The sequence below is a fragment of the Monopterus albus genome, unplaced genomic scaffold, assembly GCF_001952655.1.
Source record: "Monopterus albus unplaced genomic scaffold, M_albus_1.0 scaffold6.1, whole genome shotgun sequence".
NCBI lineage: Eukaryota > Metazoa > Chordata > Actinopteri > Synbranchiformes > Synbranchidae > Monopterus > Monopterus albus.
Window position 1 is genome coordinate 3,599,433 of NW_018127886.1, and position 15,840 is coordinate 3,615,272.

Consider the following 15,840-nt stretch of genomic DNA (forward strand, 5'->3'; position numbering starts at 1 on the left):
AGATTTACTGTGGCTGTAAAGTGGCCACGTTACAAATAGTGTTTATGTCAACCACCCCTGACACAAGACTAAAGATTCATTACATATGTGTGTGTGTGTGTGTGTGTGTGTGTGAAACAAGTGAGGAAGATATCTGCACTTGTGCATTTGCTTACGTGCATGCTCAGACAGTGATGGGCAGCAAGTTGTCAGTGGAAGCAGTAGAGCTCTGATTTAAGATGTGAGAAAAAAATATGAGTGAGAGAAGAGGAGAAGGAAAGCAAAAAAAAATTAGAGAAGAAGAGAGGGAGTGTAACCCATGGGTTAGTCAGCAGGGCATTACCCTGCTGCTGTGTAGGTGATGGATTCCTTCAGTGCAGCGGCCATATAATTACATCCACCATTTTTGCCCTGTCAGCAAGAGCACTGAAGCTTCGGGACAGGCAGCAGAAATCATGCAGAGAGGTGAGCTGAGACGGTGGCCTGCAGCTAACTTCTGAAGAAAACACATTAACAAAATCCATCAATAAAAGGCTTCATACTCATAATATTAATACTATATTTTTACACGGGTAGGCTAAAGTTCACTTTAGGCTGGTAAATGTTTTAAGTGTTTATCATGCTAAATAATGTTTGCACCATTCTGTTATGAATGGGATGGTGGAGATGGCTTTGTTTCTAGAGATGAATTCAATTCTCAGTGATATGTTCTGAGTGTCAAAAAAAACCTAAAAAAAAAACAAACCAGTTTCATTACTGGGAAACATGTGACACTGGAGCTCTTTTAGGCAATGTCAACATATTTGTGAATCATCTGATTGTGACTGTCTGTGCAATCCTTGAGAACAAAGTGGAAGTTGAACCATCAATACAGATATAATTTAGTCAAAATATAATAGGGGAAAAAATAACTCAAGTAATTAGCTCTAAATTTATGAATCTCTGAATATCAAAATCCCTTGTTCACTGTTAGGATTGGATTTCAGGAGTTACAGTTGTTTTATTTACAGTTAGTATTATTTTGCTTTTATAATGATAGAGTTTAGTATGACTGTCTGTGTTTCATTAACAGCACCATGTATCAGTATTAACCTGGCTCTTATGCATGCATTATAGTTATAATATTCAGCTTCGAGTCAACTTGTAGTATTTCTCATCTTCTTGGATAATTGTGCAAGAATAGATTGCATAGATAAGTGTCGTTCTGGAAACTATAGATAAGATACTGTTAATTTATCACACACACACACACACACACACACACACACACACACACACACACACACACACATACTGCCTATATGAACATTCTAGAATATTTACATGTAAAGTACCACCCATGCAATGTACCACCCATGTACAGGGCAGTCCCAGCCCGAGAAGATAAATGTGAATGATTTTTGATTATTGAGGCTCTTGGATACTTGTCATCTCTCAGAGCCCAGCGCTGTAATAACTCTGCATTTAACCAGAAGAAAATAAATCTATGTAAAGCTGATTCCTGTTTCCTGAGTGTTACTTCTTGGGGCCTTCAGATAAAAGAACCAGTTAGAGTTAAATTCACCATGTCTGGAATGAAGAGAGTGACATGCTAAATGAAAAAAATATGAGTGTTTTGTTAGAAAAAGATTGTAGTGACCTAGCCACACAAAAGAGAGCAGAAATAATTTTACTGTAGCTTAGCCTCATATTAAGCTTGTATATCAAAATACATAGTAGCATATAAATTTCACTAGGATATTTAAATACTACCTAATTAGTAAACATAGCTTTAAGATCATGCTATCTACTATAAACGCACAGACCTGACTGACTTATATATATTTTCAAACAAATAACTACGTACAATGGTACTACTACGGTAAGTATGAAAATTTTACAGTGTATATACATGTCTAAGTATGGTATTACTATAGTTCTGTAGTTTGTTTTATTATAGCTCGCGTCGTGTCGTTTGTTCCTAACAGAGACCCATAGAACACGTGACGATCAGCTGACTCCACCCGGAAGCTCTGAGAACGCAGACAACCATAACAAATACATTAAAGTTGAATTTCTCACTGACCTACTGCTATTAATCATGGAGTCGACACTCGAACAGCATCTCGATGATACGTAAGTTAATACCAGACTAAATATGAGTTCGTATTTTAAATGTTGGGACATTAAAGATGACTTCTTGCCTCTTGTTTGTGTTTTGGCAGCATGAAGAATCCAGCAGTTGTCGGTGTGCTCTGCACGGATCAACAAGGACACAACCTGGGCTGTAAGAAAACAGAGAGTTAGATATTTGTTTGTTTATGAGCTTTATAGGAAAGCTATTGGATTGAAAATATTGATGTATTAATATCTGAGCATTTCTTAAACGCTGCATGTGGTAATGGTGGATTTATTTCTCAGGGGTGAATCAAGCCTGATCAATAGAAAACTAGTGTAACCAGTTTTGATCACATATGATCAATTCTGTATGAAAACAAGAAATGCATCTACTGCTGTGAAAAATGAACTTTGGATTTGAGAATTTAACATTGTTTTGAAAATGATTTTCACTATTACAAAATATGCCAAAGCAACTGAGAACAACTACCTCATAATCACTCCAAAGCCAAGTGCAAATGTTTGAAATAGAAAATATACATTTTTTAATTTGCATAACACGCCCCGCCTTCGCTTGATTGCCGGCCGGGATTGGCTCCGGCCCGCAAGGGACTAAACGGTAGAAAATGAATGAATGGATGAATTTGCATAACACAACTTGCTACACATTTTCTTGATCTGAAATAAAAGTAGTCCAGGGTTAATCATATACAGAAAACCACCTGCTCAGTAACTTTGCTGATTAAAAAATAACAGTCTTGTCAGTGTCAGCTGAAATGTGGACCCTGACCTATTCTGTGCAGTACTCAGTAACACCAGATTCATTGATTTTTATTTACTCTGTATTAGCACTGCTTCCACCTGTAATTATATATATCCTGAATGGTCTGATTACATTTAAAATGAAGACTTTTTACACAAGACAAACTGTTAATACAAGACCACCCAATCTACAGCTTGTTGTCAGATTTGTATTTGGTCACATAAATGACTAAGTATAAGTGCAATACACATCTGAAATAAGAATTGGCAGGCAGCTCAGACAGTAACATCCTGATCAAAATTGGAGCTTGTTAAGGAAAAAGGCTTGTTAACTGTTAGCATCTGTGGAGTAGATATTGCTAAAAGTGTATGCCAGTTTATATTCACATGCTGGAGGTTGATTTTTAACATGAAATGTAAAAGCTGTCCATCTAAATAATTTCCCCAGGCAGTAACGGTACAGTCTAATTGTCTCCTTAAAGTTATCAAACTATCCCACATGTGATAAAATAAAAAAATGTGTTGATTTCACCTTTCAGATGTTAAGGTAGCTTCTTAACATTTTAATGTCAACGTTTCCAATAAACTGGCTGGATGTTGTTTAGTTTAATTCTTGTTTGTTTTGGCTGACATCGTTTTATATCTTGTAATCAACAGGCCGTGGCTCCCTGTCCGATGAACATGGTGGTGTTGTGTCAGTTCTGGCCAAACAAGCTGTAGCTCTCACCAGAGACCCAACAGACATTCCCACTGTGTGTCTGGAGTCTGAGTCAGGGTGAGCACTGATGCAACCTTTTGTCTTTTTGTTTGACTGACTTGCATCTTTCATCCTTTTTCTCCATCTCATTGAATTTAAGATACAGTATGCTTGTAGTGCTTTTGACTAATATGTGTGGAGATCAATAAATCTAGACAAAGCTGTTGAATTAAATCCAAAATCAAAGATTGAATGTCCAGTATTTGTACCTCAGACTGTGCTCAGAGACTTGGCAGAGAAGTTTATTTTCATTTGCGTGGCTATGCTGCCACCTTCTGGACATATTCACAGCACCATGTGGTGCAGAGGCATCAGTGACTTCAACTTCAAACAAAACTTATGATCATTATAAAGAAATCATTTTCAAAAACCAAATGTGACAGGATATTAATCCTCAACTGGTGAGGTGATTATTGTCCTCTGATTAATAGTGATCAAAAAACATTACAAAATGTCTCAGTTAACACCTTATTTCAGTGTGGGTTTGAAGTAAATTAGAATTTAAAGCTTAATGTTCATTATCTTATAGATATGTATAGACAAAACAAACCATAACCTTATTTATGGGAGACTTGGTAAACCTTTGACAAAGCATTTACACTTTGGGACAATATAACTCTTTTTCTGGTATGATGATGATGATAATGATGATGATGGTGGTGGTGATGATGTATCTTCATAATGGTGATTAATAACACCTCAGCATGATTATCATTTATTGGGAGAATGTCTTAGCATGCTGTTGTTTATTTTGCAGAAATATTCTGGTGAGGAGTCACGGGACCATCACAGTAGCAGTTCACAAGATAGCATCTTGAAGACAACATGTAAAAACAGTTATAATCACCATCTGAATGATTTTTGATAAAGAAAAATTCACAGTTTCTATGTTGGTTTACTGTTTTCTGTATGTTTAGATCCCATATGATAGCCATACATTATACTGGAGAGTGAGTCACTTCTTAAACAAAACAAACATAATATATAGCTATCTGTCAGGAATAGTATTTTATTGATATCATTTACAGAACAGGTTAATTATCATGTATTCAGCCATGGTAATGGTGTGTGAGCGTGTTTGTCTTCTTGTTTACATGGTTATCCTTCAAACCAAGGTACTCGTGAATAGAACAACCTTAAAATAAACTTTAACTTGTCTTGTTCTGTCCTCTGTTAAAGTTTGATCGTTTTCTCCGTTTCTCAGATTTTATAGTTAATCACTTTTCTTTGACAAGTGCATGGCATTCATCCAAGAAATAAAGGGAAAAAACTGATTTCACAGCTTCAGAGTTTGCAGTCGTAAATTAAAAGAAGTTAGGATATTGTTTGGAGGAATGTGGAATAAACAGGCTCTCATGCAGCGGTTACATTTCACTCCTTTCCGGATGAGGGCTGTGCTTATTGGTGAATTCATCTCAGGAGTGTTTGGCTAGAGAGCGCGCATATAATCTGCACGCACATGCTGGCTGTCCGCAGTGCAGCTTTGTGGCGCACCGCCCTCGTAAAGGTACCTGAGTAAAGTCTGCGGTGGCTGTGACGTTTCGCCTGCAGACCCCACCACTCTCCCTCCAGGTCTTCAGATAAGGCTCATTGCTACATCTCAGTCACGTGACTCTCCTCAGTGAAGGCTTTGCTCTCTGCAGCTCCTCGGCACCACCAGCGATGATAAGCCCGGCGTGAGATGCATCTCAGAAAACCCAGTCATAGAAGCCAAGTTATGGCACGGTCTTCTTCAGGGGTAAGGTCCCACATATATTTCTCTCTGCAAAAAAAGTCCCTCGCTTGGGACGCACAACACCGGAGCGAGAAACCCCCAATTTACGCGTCAAATTAAACTAATCGAAACTGGGACAAAAGGACACTGAGATCTTAAGGAGATTTCACGTACATACTCCATAATTCAGCAAAATTTTTGGAGTCTTTGTTAAGTGTGTAATCGTATTAAGTGCGAATTACCTGAACAAAAACATTTGCATTTGACTGAAAACGATTACACCTCTGTCAACACCACAAAGTTACAAAGTTGGTTAAGAGGGTAATAGTGATATCTTGTTTACCGTCCAAACGTCTTTATGGTTCAAAGCGTTTCACTCACATTGCGTCAGCGCAGGACTATGTAAAGAGACATCACTTTGACATTCAAGTGGCTGTTTACCTGAAGTTTGGCATCTGCTACAAAGTCCCTTTTCCTGCCGTCTCAGCACTGTTGAGTCAGGGGCACAATGCTTCAGGCCTGTGAACAGAAGATAACTTGCTCACAGCTGTGCACGGTAAGACCTCCCTGTTCTCTCCTCACCATAATACGGTTTTGTGTATGTATGCCAAAAGCCTTCAGCTAAACACCCTGCCTTACTACATAACTCTCAATTCCTCTGGAGTGATGTCTGGCTTTCCTCTGTGATTGTTCCTCAGTGCAGAGGCAAGGCTGTGGTCATAACTGAACGCTGAAGGGTGTGAATTTGGGTTATTTTGATGGATGAAATAATCAGAAAAACTGGAAAAAGAGTAATATAAATAAGACAGTTTCCTGAGGTAATACATTAGTCCAGCTGTCAAAGCAGGATATTGGCAGGGGTGGAACATGGCAAAAAATGATAATATTTGGATTATTTTTTAAGTAAATGAGAATGACTTTGCCAGGCTTTTAACTTTAAGAGGGTACTCCTAATGGGTAACACTTGTCTGAAGTCTAAACCTATCTCTGTAAGAATGTCCTGCTCAACCCTGATGATTGAATGGAGAGTTTTAACAAGGGCTTTTCATCTCCTCTCATCATTAGACTTAGAAAGGTTTTATTGTAAGGCATAGTAAGAATATAAGGAAACAGCAGTGCAGTGGTCACGGTGTGTACTATGTATAATGTATCTACTGTTGCAGTGACATCAGCAGATGTGTTTTTGGAAGTGCAAACTCTGTTTGACCCACTTTTTGTACAAATCACCTGCTATACCATGAAGCCGACAGTCTTTAAGAATGAAGCTGTGTTTGACTTTGAAATACCTGCTGTTTAGACTGACTATTTACCCGAAACATGTCTGCGCAGGTGGTTGGTTGTGTTCGTCTTAAAACTTAAAACTGCACTCGTGCAGCACTGTCACTGCTATGTCCTTCCAAGATGCCATTGTGACTGTCTAGAGTAGACAGGCTTGTTTGCAAGAGGTGTGCTATACAGAAAATTACAGCATGATGTGTCACAACCAAATCAACATTCATTCCTGTAAACATGCAAAACAGTTTCCTACTACAGTTATAATTATCGACTTGTTGTTACAGGTGTGAATTGAATCTCGGTGCAGCCGTAGCTCCAAGTGCCCTTCAGCCAAGCTGAAGATGACACTCAGAGACTAAGACTTCTGAGAAACATTATAACAGGTAACTTATCAAGCTGACCGGGTCAGAAATCACTCTGCTCTGGTTATCGACTAATCCTGAATTCTCCCTTGTCACACAAAGGTTACCTCTCTTTTGGACATTCTCCATCAAGCTCAAATATTATTGTCTGGCATCCCTATCTACAGGGGGCAAGAAGTACAAATCTTTGTGTTTGGGTCTGTCAATAATAAACAATTAAATGTGTCAAAGAATGGGAGAGCATTCATATGGAAACTCAGTACACAGTTAAATGATGTTCACCCATCATTTGGCCCCAGAGAGGGGGGTGTCTGGTCATGCTGTCCTAAATCTGTTTATGTATAAAGCCAGGAACAATTTATTACCTGGTGGAATTCAAAAACTATTTAATGAAAGGGAAGGGGGATACAATTTAAGGGGTCAGTTAAATTTAAAAATTTAAAAATTCATGCTATACGTACAGCCAAAAAAAGATTTTGTATTCCATAAGTGGGGTAAAACTATGGAATAATTTAAGTGTAGACATTGTCCAACCACTGACACTGTTCTACCAGGATTGGCTAACAAAATAAGGCTGTTAACAATTCCAGTGAGTCTGTAACTATATTATCACCAACATGAATACAAGTTCTGTGTGGATGTAGGCGTGAAGGCAAGTCTACAGGGTCATCAGGTGGGCAATATTCTGTCTTTTAAGAGTTGATCATTAAGTACTTGCAGAAGAAGGACGATGTCTGCTGGCTAATTCCATAACATGCTGACCCTGATCTCCAAAGCTTAGTGCAGTTAGCTTCCATAACCAAAATGTGTGTGGTGCATATTGGGGCCACAGGAAATGACAAGCACAGGGAGCAAGTGAGACACACTGAACTTCAACTGTAGAGTGTTGAATTCTAAAACTAACTTTTCTTTCTTTAAAGAAGGGGATGCTTTTAGACTTCTTTTCAGTTTGATCAGTCCAGATGTCATACACAGACTTGGACTTAAAAATCAGGCTTTCTTAGAGGTGAAAAGAGCATTTAGTAGTGCCTTATTGATTGTTGATACTTTTTGGCCTGCAGAAAATACTTTAATTTATATCTCTATAAATGTAGGTCAAATAGACAAACGTTTTGGATAACATTGTTCACCAAGTAGCCTAAAGTAATGTAAAGTTGGATGTCCTGGTGTAAGTGTGCATTGGCATGCCTCACTATAAAGTGCTGAGTTCCAATCCCCCTTCACTCAAACCCTCAGTCTCCCAGCGCATTTGCAAACATGCACTTAAGCACACTGTGAGGACAACTTGTGAACAGCACATGGGGGAAAATACTTTCCTTGGAGTACACTGGCCCAATTCATTCCCCTTTTAATCTGCTGTAATTTGGTCTCTGCTTCTTATACATTGTAGACTGAAGTAGTGATGCAGGCTACAAAAGACTGGTGATAAACACAGGTTCACTATGACCTACTTTGTTCAAGGTGTCTTTTCGTTTCAGCATCTGAGCCTAGGTTATATTGTATTTATTAGACATTCAGCCAAGGTTTAATATTTCAAGATGACGCACCTAGTCTTGAAAACAGCTACAGACACGTCCCACTATAATTGCTTAGCAATACTGTGTTGACATGTTTACATGTATAGTTAAAACCTGCCTGTGTGTAGTAGCTGGAATCTTTAGTTAAATAACATTTCTTCAACTGATATGTAATCAGTTTTCCACTCTAATGAAACTTTTATTTAACTTGTTAAGATGGTCAGCCTTGTTATCTCACAGGTAGAGAGGTGACAGTGGTGCAGTGGGTAGAGCAGTTGTCTCCCAACCAGAAGGTTGAAGGTTTGAATCTCGGTGCCGGCAGTCCACGTGTCCTTGGGCAAGACACTGGGCTCATTCTATAAAATATTTACTCCTCTCGTTCACTTCAGTTGACAAATTCAGGCATGGCTTTTCCTGCTACTGTGTGAACACCTGGCAGGTCTGACTCCAGCATTGCCCCGTGAGTGTGCACAGTCTGCCATCAGGAACAATGATGCAGTGTGTTTGCAAATGCATAACTCATTGTTCTATCCATGTCAGCAATTAGTTTTGCAAAATGTCACGTAGCATTGCCATCAGGCATTGTTAGCACAGTCTGTGCTATGTATAACACACACAGTGCCATGTCACATCCTTTTTCAGTGTTTGGACAGCTTTAACAGCAGTCTAATGTGACAGAGTCTGTGCCAGTCCTGTTATAGATTGTTTATTTTTATAGACTATTGCAACTACGGCAGACTCACATTCATGTTGTACTGCCAAAGCAAAATTATCTATATGGTTTCATTTCATTATAGAGGTATAACAGACTAATAATAGCATTTCTGTTTTTGCACACACTTAACATTGCCTGTTTACTTAGGCCTCACTGATAAGTATATTTTATCAAGTTTAACCAGTTTGATACAGATGAGTCTCTGCAAACAGATAAAATATTATCTAGGGCTGTGTAAACTACACAAACACAGAGTAAACCATTAATATGCTTTAGTATGACTACAATTTAATTAAGTATGCTCATTTCCAGCCATTTAATGATTAATCTTGTGTACCTCTAGAATCCAGCTGTGATGAGCTGATCAGTCACCTCCCCAGGGTGCTTCATTGGTCACTGTTGTAACAAGTCAGAAAACAAGGAAAAGCACATCATGGGTTCTTTAAGATACATGATATATAAGTAATTTACTGCTGAATCAGCACATCCTCATTAGTACACAGAGGTCTGTTCATGTTTGTACAGTCACACTCTGGTTTCAGAGTTCAGCACCACAGAGGGCAGAAGATGAAAATGGAGAAAAGGTCACAAATGAGATGAAAAAAGTGTCAGGAAATGCAAATACATTATAGCAGTGTGTGATAAATGGTACCAAATGGTAAAACCAACTCAATTTAAAACAGACAGGCTATAAACACCTTAGTGCATTATATGCTAGTGCTGTCCATAAGAATTTATTGATTTTTATCCACTGATAAAGAGTACAGCATTCTCAAATAGTAAAGCAGTCAGCAACTCTGAACTATGGTTGGAAATAGTCGAAGTATAGTGATGATGTTTATGCAATAATCATACATGTAGCTTTAATGTGATGGTTAAATTATACATATTGTATATGTTATGTGCAAGGTAAGCTGTCAAATAAAATATAAGTATCTGCCTGTTTGTATACCAGTTAGGACAAGTGGGAAAATATACAGTACATGTTTTTATGGTTTGTTTTTTCTCCTAACAATATAATCAGTGGTATAAGATCTGGTGACAGCATTCAGTGTGTGACAGTGTCCTGGAGTTAGATTAACAGAGCACCAAAGAGACTAGACATGCTTTTGATTTTTCACTAAAGAATCTGTTGACATCAGCCATCACTGAACTTGCAAAATCTGAGTACTGACTCGTATTTATCGGAAAGTTGTGTTTCACTGGTAATCATTCACTAGTCTGTATGTCATTGGTCAAGCTCATGCATGAATACACTGAGTCTTATATGTTCCTTTTTAACAAGGTTAATCCTGCTCATTATGTAAAATTCACTACCTTTATTCAAAGTGATTTTCTTGTTTAAACCAATGTCTTCTTTTCTGCTAAACAGCTGTTGTTGGTTAGTAAATGGTTAAAAGATCTTAACATATAAAAGAAGCACACTGCATTAACAATGCAGTTCCTGCCATTATACAGTAAAGATCACTGTCACATATTTGACTGCAATGTGCAAAGTTGTATCAGACAGGACTGTTAGTAAAATTAGTCAGTGTTGTCTTGTGGAGAAACAAATCAGACCCAACAACACCAGATCCATCCATCCACAGTTGCTGCGCCGTATCTCATACCTGACGTTACTCATGATTGACAGCTACCAACACTTGGGCTAATGATAACATTCAGATAGTCTACAATAGAAAACCAGCCCTTAAATATGAACACATACTCAGGCCTGTCTTACCATAAACCAGATGATTTTTACTCTTCTCACTCTGTGCAAAAACATCCATGTTATTAAATCCATGGTGGACAATTTCCTCTTGTCCTGACTGTCAAGACTCAAGTTCATCCTTCATGACTAGTGTTTCATAGCGTTATTTTAAAACTCACTGGGTCAGAAAAATAAGTTGGCGTGCATTGACCTAAAAAAAACTTATAGCTCAGGTAGTTCCATTTCTCCTCCACCTAGTTAGCTGGTGGTCCGCTCCAGTTTAAAAGCTGGAATTTAATGCTGGAGTGTTAGTTGCTAATGCTTAATGAAACATTACCTGTTGCTGCTCTTTTCACTGCTGTGCCACATGTCTAAATGCACAACTCTCTCACTTTGGAGAGGATATCCATCCTGCTGTTTTGTGATAGTTACAGTTATTTAATAAACTCAGAGGAAAAACACCTACAGTACAAGTAGCCACAAGCAACAGATAAAACTGCAGCTCCTTGTAACATTTTGAGAAAACCTGGATTACATTTAGTGGCATGCGGTGATTACTGGTGATCTTCAGTCATCTAATCCATTATAGACTTGTCTTCATTGTATTACAAGTTATCAAAAACTGTGACCATGAGCCTGGAAACAAAACAAAAATATGCAGCATGTACAGTAAATATTGTCTAGTAGCCTAATTCACCTTGAAGACAGAATTCCCTAATGGTAATAACCATTTGTACAAAATACCATTCATTCATCACCACTCCCTGTGGTTTCATTTTAACTTAATGCCTGGCGTTTTGACCTTATAGAATAAAAAAAAGTTTAGTTTTTTTTTTTTTTTTGCTTATGTCTTAGCATTTAAAAATCAAAATCAAACAATACTCTTATCATAATGTATTTTTATTTCTAAAAGGAAACTTCAAATAGCAAAAAATACACGGCAGAATCCCTAATAACAATAACATTCTAATTAGAAAATCAGTGAAAATAGAGCAAAGGGGGGGGCCCTCATATTTGTGTTTGCCTAGGGCCCCCAAATTACTAAATCCACCCCAACTGTAACCGTGTTTATATCAACCTTCTTCACATGAAGACAGGTCATTCATGTCATGCAATCAGATGAAGCTTCTGATTAGGCAGCTGATGATACTTTAAATTAATTGCTAGCTTTCTTTCCTTTCTCTTGGTGAAAGCCAGGTAGCCATGAACCTGTTCAGGAAGGATGCCATGACCACAGCGAATGAGAAAAATAAAGATATTCAGTATGAGGACCCTCCAGATGGAGGCTGGGGCTGGTTGGTGGTGCTGCATTGCTTCCTGGTATGTCCACCTTGTTTGTTTGTGATAATTCGTCATTTCTATTTCTGAAGTTATAATTTTATTTTTCCTGGTTCTGTTGGAAGTTTCTTCCATTAAAGGGAGTTTTTCCTCCCCACTGTCGCCAAGTGCTTGCTTAAGGGGTAATTTGTTGGGTTTCCTTTTATAATAATGTAAGGTCTAGACCTTAATATTTAAAGTGCCTTGTGGGGGTATATGGTGCACCATGCCATAACTACTTCATACTTTTTTTAAATGTGTGATTTCAGGTGAATGTTCTAGTCATGGGGACACTGAAGAGCTTTGGGCTCTTCTTCGTGGCTTTCCAAGATGAGTTTGGAGGCTCGGCAGAGAGCATAAGCTGGATCGGGTCCATCATGTCGTGTCTGCGTCTATCTGGAGGTTTGAACTGAAAAAAGCCAACTCTGTCTCCATCACTTATTTAGTTCTTTGTAGAGACCATAGACTGCATGTGAAGAGAATACTGTCTCATATAATTGTGTCCTCTCTCCTTCACATCCCAACTTAAAGCTGTAACTGGAGACCAGTGCTTTTACTATCTGTATGTTTACACTAGAAAGAGATCGTAAGTCTTTGTGCTTTTGTTCCTGTATCTGCTGCAGCACCCATTGCCTCTGTGGCCTGTGCCAAGGTAGGACCCAGGGTGACCTCCATCACCGGGGCATTGCTAGTTAGTGCAGGCTTCCTCATGAGTATTTTTGCCAACAGTGTGGTGTTCCTCTACATCAGCATGGGAGTGATAGTTGGTGAGTAAAAATGTGTGATACCTCATTGACTTCCCTGATGACTCTGAAACCATAAGACCAAGGTTACGCTCTGCATGAGGATATCTATTTCACTGGTTGTTGATGATTTTCACTTGTCTGCCTACAATCTTGTAACTGACGCAGTGTTTCGTAATGACAATGTTCTTTACTCCTGTCAGGAATGGGTTTTGCACTATTATACCAGTCCTTCTCAGTGGTTACAGCCCTGTATTTTCGAAAGAGGTTAGCAACAGCGTATGCGATTGGGCGTTCTGGGATGGGGTTGACCTTTGCCCTTGCTCCGTTCACTCAGCTGCTTCTGGACCAATATGCTTGGCAAGGTAGGCAGGTCAAATCTGTTAATAACCAGACGGTGTTAGGCCACAATTGCATTTCTTTGATTGGATTCAACAATGTTTTCTGGTGTATTTACTTGAGGCCTTTGTCTCCCACAGGCGCGATCCTAATTCTTGGCGGTCTCATGCTGAATCTGGTGGCGTCTGGCATGCTTCTGCGACCCATCAATGTGAAACCTCCTGTGTCAAACCCTACCTCTTCTCCCATCCAAACGAGCCCTGCTGTTTCCCTCAAGGGCTCCACAGACAAGGAATACAATAAGAACGGCTTGAATGGCTCCTCTCACTTATTTAATGGCATCTCCAGATCAGGCTCACTCCAATCATCTCCTTCCTCTCAAAGGGACACAGAGAATCTAGGGGAACAATGTGCTCAGGGACCCCAGGACCAGTCAGCGAACCCTGAACTGACCAGACTGGTCTTCAATGATGTAAATGGCCATGAGCCTCACCATGAGTTGGGCCATTGTAAACCCACAGCTCCAGACAACTTATCAGAGCTCAATGGCAGCGTGAATGGGTCCACCATTGTTGGATTTCCCTCACATAATAACACACCAAGTGAGGTGACTGTAAGAAAAGCCAAAATACTGGATTTTTCCCTGTTAAAGGACCCATTCTTTTGCATCTTTACTTGGTCCGTGGTCTTCAGCCAACTGGCCTATTTCATCCCCTATTTTCATCTGTCTGCCCGAGCCAGAACCCTGGGCATCGATGCCATGGATGCTTCCTTTATCATCTCTGTGGCAGGTGAGGCAAACAGTGGTGGATCATTGTGTTTTTATGATCCACCTTAAAGGAATGGTTTGGCATTTTGGGAACGTTTTTAAGCTCTCTTGACAAGGATTAGATGAGGATCTCCAAAGCACTTTCATGTATGTACATTAAATACTGTATGTAGCCACTTAGTTTAGTATTTGCAGACACAGCTCTCTCCAAAAGTAACAAAATCTGTCTGTACGAAAAACTGGTGTGTACAAAACAGGGGGCCTTCTTCAGGGCTGTCATTCAGCACATGAAAGTGCGAAAGATTTTTAGAAGTTGAAAAACTATCTAAGACGACCAAACATATCTATACCTTGACGTATGAGCTGTATTTATCCATAATCAAAAGGAGTAGGTTGAGCCAGAAATTCTTGTTTTAATCTCAAGGTGATGACGACAAGGAAAAAAGCAAATTTTCCAAAATGTTAAACTAGGAAAATTTGTGATTGGTTTTGAAGGTTAAACTGTGGTCAAAGGTTCCACTCTTAAGTTATTCTAAAGTGTAGAAGGGAGGATATTGAAGATGAAAATGCCGACAACACACCAAGGAAAACATTATTGTTAAAATGTAAATTCTTTTATCTTGCAGCCACCACCACAGCCATCATTTAAACAAAAGTTAATTCAGCAGCCAACTACAGAGTTACAGCAAGCCTTACTAAGGGTCATTATGCTCAACCAGAACTAGTTTGTTCAGTGTTTGTCTGATCATGTCAGAAATCAATGGTATTAGTTGTCTTCCTAACAGCCACACTCAAAGGTGGAGTGAAAAGCCAGTTATTCCATTCATTTCCTCGGTATTCATTTTACTGCAGCCTTTTGTCTTTGAATGTGGCTTCAAGTGATTGTGAACAGGGAGGTGCACATTTATAAAGCCACATCAAAAAGTGCCCAGTCAACTTCTAGGCATTATTTGTGAGCTGCTCAGCCTCTGCAATCTTATGTAATAAATGTACTTACATAAAAGCCAATCTTTGGTACACTGGCCAGGGTGAGTGGGTTCAACGGTAGCATATACCATTGATGAGCATATGAGCAGGAAAAAGCATGAACCTTTTTAACTACCACCACATGTGCATGTAAGAGTGCTTGGTCAAGCTTTGTGAATAATTGAAATGTGCTAGATGGAATCGTACAGTTGTGAGCTGCATGCTTCTGAATGTGACCCTTAGCAGTTAGTCCCCAGCAGACCGAGGTAAGAGTACCTTTGATGAAAGGTGTCTTCTAGACACTGTTGTCACAGACTTTAGGATGCAGTAAACATAGGGGTGTGACAGATGATGTCATGATAGTAACACAAGACATGCAGACATTCCATCCGCTTACATTTTTCATCACATTTCTTCGGCATTAAATGGCATGATTTTGCATCAATGCTTTGTTTGGCTTTTGAGAAGATCTGTAGCAGATTGAGTGAGGGGACAGAGGGTGCGGCTGCCCTGGGCCCACAGTGACAAAGGGGCCCAGTTTGCCTGACTGAACTTGCATTTTTTGTTGTTTAGTTGAATATTTTGAATAAAGTCTGTTTGGGTGTTTTGATTGCGGCAAAATAAAAAGTAAGACTCGGACCACGTCTGTGTCTTCTGCAGAGCAGTGACAACTCCTGGACCACTGTCAAGGGGTTCTCCACTTGTGCAGCAAACAGCACCAGCAGGGACGCTGCGGCCTATCTGGTATGGTCGTTGATTTCACACCCCAAGTAGCCCCTTAATAGGCCCCCTGCACTTTGAGTCAATTTGGCTGCCGGTGTCATATCAGCGTTTG

General features: G+C 39.3%; 2 protein-coding genes across 4 annotated transcripts in view; both read left to right on the forward strand.

Annotated features, from left to right (window-relative positions):
- The first annotated feature begins 1,934 nt into the window (after positions 1-1,934).
- lamtor5 (late endosomal/lysosomal adaptor, MAPK and MTOR activator 5) lies at positions 1,935-4,761 on the forward strand. Its single transcript, XM_020614674.1, has 4 exons — positions 1,935-2,094; positions 2,184-2,245; positions 3,496-3,613; positions 4,353-4,761. The coding sequence occupies exons 1-4, from the start codon at positions 2,060-2,062 to the stop codon at positions 4,411-4,413; spliced, it is 276 nt and encodes a 91-aa protein (XP_020470330.1). The 5' UTR covers positions 1,935-2,059; the 3' UTR covers positions 4,414-4,761.
- An 85-nt stretch (positions 4,762-4,846) lies between these two features.
- slc16a4 (solute carrier family 16 member 4) overlaps positions 4,847-15,840 on the forward strand; it is a 19,056-nt gene continuing 8,062 nt past the window's right edge. The window contains exons 1-7 of one of the 3 annotated variants that reach the window (XM_020614644.1): positions 4,847-5,865; positions 6,869-6,967; positions 12,065-12,191; positions 12,458-12,590; positions 12,812-12,955; positions 13,135-13,296; positions 13,411-14,061. In XM_020614644.1, coding sequence (XP_020470300.1) covers positions 12,075-12,191; positions 12,458-12,590; positions 12,812-12,955; positions 13,135-13,296; positions 13,411-14,061 — 1,207 coding nt within the window. In that variant the 5' untranslated portion in view covers positions 4,847-5,865; positions 6,869-6,967; positions 12,065-12,074. The remainder of the gene's footprint in view (positions 5,866-6,868; positions 6,968-12,064; positions 12,192-12,457; positions 12,591-12,811; positions 12,956-13,134; positions 13,297-13,410; positions 14,062-15,840) is intronic. The other 2 variants (XM_020614652.1, XM_020614661.1) reach the window with 2 other exon arrangements.